At 47.4% G+C, this 5,000-nt stretch overlaps 1 protein-coding gene across 1 annotated transcript in view; it reads left to right on the top strand.

Annotated features, from left to right (window-relative positions):
* Positions 1-5,000, top strand: part of wwc1 (WW and C2 domain containing 1) — a gene marked incomplete at both ends in the record, with an annotated part of 37,059 nt that overhangs the window by 31,466 nt on the left and 593 nt on the right. Inside the window, 2 exon segments of the mRNA XM_076273610.1 lie at positions 3,266-3,445; positions 3,903-3,995. Of these exon segments, the coding sequence (XP_076129725.1) occupies positions 3,266-3,445; positions 3,903-3,995 (273 nt within the window).

The following is a 5,000-nucleotide window of genomic DNA, read 5'->3' as shown; positions in this document are numbered from 1 at the left end:
AGCGGCTAAGGACCTGGGCTAGCATGCAGTAGTGTGTGTGTGTGTGTGTAGGGTGGTGCTAGTGTAGCGGCTAAGGACCTGAGCTAGCATGCAGTAGTGTGTGTGTGTGTGTGTGTGTGTAGGGTGGTGGTAGCGTAGCGGCTAAGGACCTGGGCCAGCATGCAGTAGTGTGTGTGTGTGTGTGTGTAGGGTGGTGCTAGTGTAGCGGCTAAAGAGCTGGGCTAGCATGCAGTAGTGTGTGTGTGTAGGGTGGTGCTAGCGTAGTGGCTAAGGACCTGAGCTAGCATGCAGTAGTGTGTGTATGTGTAGGGTGGTGCTAGCGTAGTGGCTAAGGACCTGGCCTAGCATGCAGTAGTGTGTGTATGTGTAGGGTGGTGCTAGCGTAGTGGCTAAGGACCTGGCCTAGCATGCAGTAGTGTGTGTATGTGTAGGGTGGTGCTAGCGTAGTGGCTAAGGACCTAGCCTAGCATGCAGTACCCTGAAAAGTTTTGGGTTCAATCCCCGGGTTTTACCACTGTGCTCTTGAGCAAGGCACTTAACCCCAGTGAAGGTGGCGCTTGTGATATAATTGACAAATGGAAGTCACTTTGCTTAAAAAGCGTCTGCTGAATGAATACATGTAACTGTAGAGGTTCCATCCTCTCAAAATCGGGCTTGCTAATCGGGCTTGCTAATCGGGCTTGCTAATCGGGCTTGCTAATCGGGCTTGCTAATTGGGCTTGCTAATCAGGCTTGCTAATCGGGCTTGCTAATCAGGCTTGCTAATCGGGCTTGCTAATCAGGCTTGCTAATCGGGCTTGCTAATCGGGCTTGCTAATTGGGCTTGCTAATCAGTCTTGCTAATCGGGCTTGCTAATCGGGCTTGCTAATTGGGCTTGCTAATCTTGCTAATCGGGCTTGCTAATTGGGCTTGCTAATCTTGCTAATCGGGCTTGCTAATCGGGCTTGCTAATCGGGCTTGCTAATCTTGCTAATCGGGCTTGCTAATTGGGCTTGCTAATCTTGCTAATCGGGCTTGCTAATTGGGCTTGCTAATCTTGCTAATCGGGCTTGCTAATCGGGCTTGCTAATCGGGCTTGCTAATCGGGCTTGCTAATCGGGCTTGCTAATCAGGCTTGCTAATCTTGCTAATCGGGCTTGCTAATTGGGCTTGCTAATCTTGCTAATCGGGCTTGCTAATTGGGCTTGCTAATCTTGCTAATCGGGCTTGCTAATCGGGCTTGCTAATCGGGCTTGCTAATCGGGCTTGCTAATCGGGCTTGCTAATCAGGCTTGCTAATCTTGCTAATCGGGCTTGCTAATCGGGCTTGCTAATCGGGCTTGCTAATCGGGAGCTCTGCTTACTTATCAGGAGCTCTGCTTACTTATGGGAAGCTCTGCTCCCAGCACAAAAGCAGCACATCTGCATGTGTTTGGCCATAAGAGCAGCACATCTGCATGTGTTTGGCCATAAGAGCAGCACATCTGAATGTGTTTGGGCATTAGGGCTTAAGAGCAGCACATCTGCATGTGTTTGGCCATAAGAGCAGCACATCTGCATGTGTTTGGGCATAAGGGCTTAAGAGCAGCACATCTGCATGTGTTTGGGCATAAGGGCGTAAGAGCAGCACATCTAAATGTGTTTGGGCATAAGAGCAGCACATCTGAATGTGTTTGGGCATTAGGGCTTAAGAGCAGCACATCTGCATGTGTTTGGCCATAAGAGCAGCACATCTGCATGTGTTTGGGCATAAGGGCTTAAGAGCAGCACATCTGCATGTGTTTGGGCATAAGGGCGTAAGAGCAGCACATCTAAATGTGTTTGGGCATAAGAGCAGCACATCTGAATGTGTTTGCCCTGTAGAACGCATGCTTTTTTTGGCTGTAATTGTTGCTGTGCTCTCTTAGAATCTACCAGTAAGGCCACGTACACTCTGTAAGCCAGAGCTGTGTGTGTGTGTGTGTGAGTGTGAGTGTGTGTGTGTGTGTGTGTGTGTGTGTGAGTGAGTGTGTGTGTGTGTGTGTGGACCACCCTCTGATATTAATCATCTTACACAGCTTACCCCGATGCCTAAAGCTGATTTAGACATTCCCGCCACCCTCAGGAATTCCTCCTGCTAGCTGCTCAGCTGTTGTTACCTAACACGCTCTGCTGCTTTCTGTAGAGCAAAGAGAAGCACCATGTTCAGATGCAGCTAATTATGGTTGCCATCTTTTAGCGCTGGATTGGTCAGCAACGTAGCTTACTTGCTCTTGTTCGTCCCTCTCCTAGAGGAAGCCCGTGGGCTCTGATTTAAAACAGACCAAGTGCAAAGCCAGACAATGAGCAAAGGCTCTCTGGCATGGAGTAAAGCCTTTGGGATCACTGACTAGTCCTAACCATGTTAAAGTAAACTCTTCAGGATCACTTACCAGTCCTAACCATGTTAAAGTAAACCCTAAAGTAAACTCTTCAGGATCACTGACCAGTCCTAACCATGTTAAAGTAAACCCTAAAGTAAACTCTTCAGGATCACTGACCAGTCCTAACCATGTTAAAGTAAACCCTTAAGTAAACTCTTCAGGATCACTGACCAGTCCTAACCATGTTAAAGTAAATGCTTCAGGAGCACTGACCAGTCCTAACCATGTTAAAATAAACGCTTAAGGAGCACTGACCAGACCTAACCATGTTTAAGTAAAGCCTTCAGGATCACTGACCAGTCCTAACCATGTTTGCACTTAAGATCTTGCTCATGGGTAATAAAATAACAGATAGATTTTGCCTAGTTGTTAAATGAACTGTAGGTAGACATTGCACTTAGACTATGGCCCAGTGTGTTGATAGCTGTCCAGTACGAGGGGTCCTGATTCTGGTGAAATGCATGTTGCTGCTGTTCTCTGGCTGCAGGGCCATTGTGGTTCTGGAAAAGTATGGAATTATGAATTACTTTCCAGACCTGGAATTTGGGTGACAGTCTTGAAAAAGTGTGGAAGTTTTGCTCTTAGTAACACATACATTAAAGTCAACAATGCTCAAAACATGTCAAAGGTCAAAATCCCCCAAAAAACAAAACGACACACTTGTCTTTTCAAAACGCCAAAAAAGTAGGAGTGTAGAAAAGAGCAATAGTCCATTTCTAAAGTGTGGTGGTGTTATATAGATAGATAGATAGATAGATAGATAGATAGATAGATAGATAGATAGATAGATAGATAGATTCGATGTGGGATGAGGGCAGCGGTGTTGGGGCTCTGATGGCTGAGTGGTATAGGGGTGTGGGACTGATGGGTGGCTCTGTTGCAGGTGAATAAGGAGACCAGTATGGATGGCATGCGCCACCGCTCCCCCTCCTCGTCCTCCTCAGTGGTACGGCCCAAAGAGAGGCGGCAGGAGCTGCAGCAGCAGAACCCCTTCGTCCGCGGCAACACCATCATCCGCTCCAAAACCTTCTCCCCAGGACCGCAGAGCCAGTACATCTGCAGGGTACAGACACACACACACAACACCATCATCCGCTCCAAAACCTTCTCCCCAGGACCGCAGAGCCAGTACATCTGCAGGGTACAGACACACACACACAACACCATCATCCGCTCCAAAACCTTCTCCCCAGGACCGCAGAGCCAGTACATCTGCAGGGTACAGACACACACACACAACACCATCATCCGCTCCAAAACCTTCTCCCCAGGACCGCAGAGCCAGTACATCTGCAGGGTACAGATACACGTATATACACACACACACACACACACACACACACACACACACACACACACACACACACACACACACACACACACACCGACATCTGACATGTACATATACTTCACAAAGGCACATGAGAATATAACAACCTGTCTGAGTGTTTTGTTTGTTTGTAATGACCTTGTGTGTGTGTGTGTGTGTGTGTGTGTGTGTGTGTGTGTGTATTGTGTAGATTAACCGCAGTGACAGTGACAGCTCCACACTGTCTAAGAAATCTCCCTTTGTGAGGAACGCTTCAGAGAGACGCAGTGTCCGGATGAAGAAGGTAACAGCACTTTATTTACGTGTGTGTGTGTGTACGTTTGCGTGTGCGTGTGCGCGTGCGCGTGCATGTGCGTGTGTGTGTGTGTGTGTGCGCTTAACACACAGCCCTGCTGTGTGTCCTTACACAAACTCTTCCAAGTAGGGGTGCACCGATCCAACTTTTTCAGTCTAGATACTCGATAATGGTATAGGGAGTTGTGGGTTTTAACTGATAAATGCAAAGCGTTTACCAGCCAGTATGAACAAACTAGAGAACATTTATACAGATAAGGGATGAAAATTACAGTTTGGTTTGAGTATGTGTGTGTGTGTGGGCGTGTGTGGGCATGGGCATGTGTGTGTGTGTGGGGGGGGGGGGGAGCACGTTTTTGTGCGCATATTTTTGCGTGCTTGTTTTTGTTTTTAATGTAGCTTGTTGCTAAATGTTGCAGCGGTCCAAGTCATAGTCATAGAGTCTGTGCTAGTTGTAGCACAAGGTTCTAGGAGCCCTGAAGGTCTTTCTGAGATTTCATACTTCTGAGAGGTTCCTCGTTACTTCCTGGAAAAGTTCCCCAGTTCGCTGTTGTGAACTTTGTTTGTTTGTTTGTTTGTTTGTTTGTTTTGCTCTGTTTTTCTGAGAGGCTCAAGTCTGTTTCTGAGTAAACAGCAAAGCTCTGTGGAGCTGAACGCCATCAGCTGGGAGCTGTCACAGGGAAAGCGTTTGTTCAGCCTCAATTAGTAAGGCTGAGCAAGGCCCTTATTACAGCCCAAACGGCCCTAGGAGCGTCCTGCTGGCAGTAGAATGCTGAAGTGACGTAACACTGACGTTAATGTAACCCCCTGATGGCGGACCATGCTTTGTGCATTAATGTGGCTTTTGTGGCTACGCTGTTAAAATGTTACAGTGAAATTAACACCTTGCAGTCCACAAATCCCATTTTAAGAGCGTCAGGAGATCTCTCTTTGTGACATTAACACATTGCCATTTACAAATTCCATTTTAAGAGCGTCAGGAGATCTCTCTTTG

Source organism: Alosa pseudoharengus, unplaced genomic scaffold, assembly GCF_046254945.1.
Source record: "Alosa pseudoharengus isolate Yale_2024_CS ecotype anadromous, Long Island Sound unplaced genomic scaffold, YU_APseudo_1.1 YU_APseudo_1.1_scf_8, whole genome shotgun sequence".
Classification (NCBI taxonomy): domain Eukaryota; kingdom Metazoa; phylum Chordata; class Actinopteri; order Clupeiformes; family Clupeidae; genus Alosa; species Alosa pseudoharengus.
This window is presented reverse-complemented; position numbering and strand designations above follow the sequence as displayed.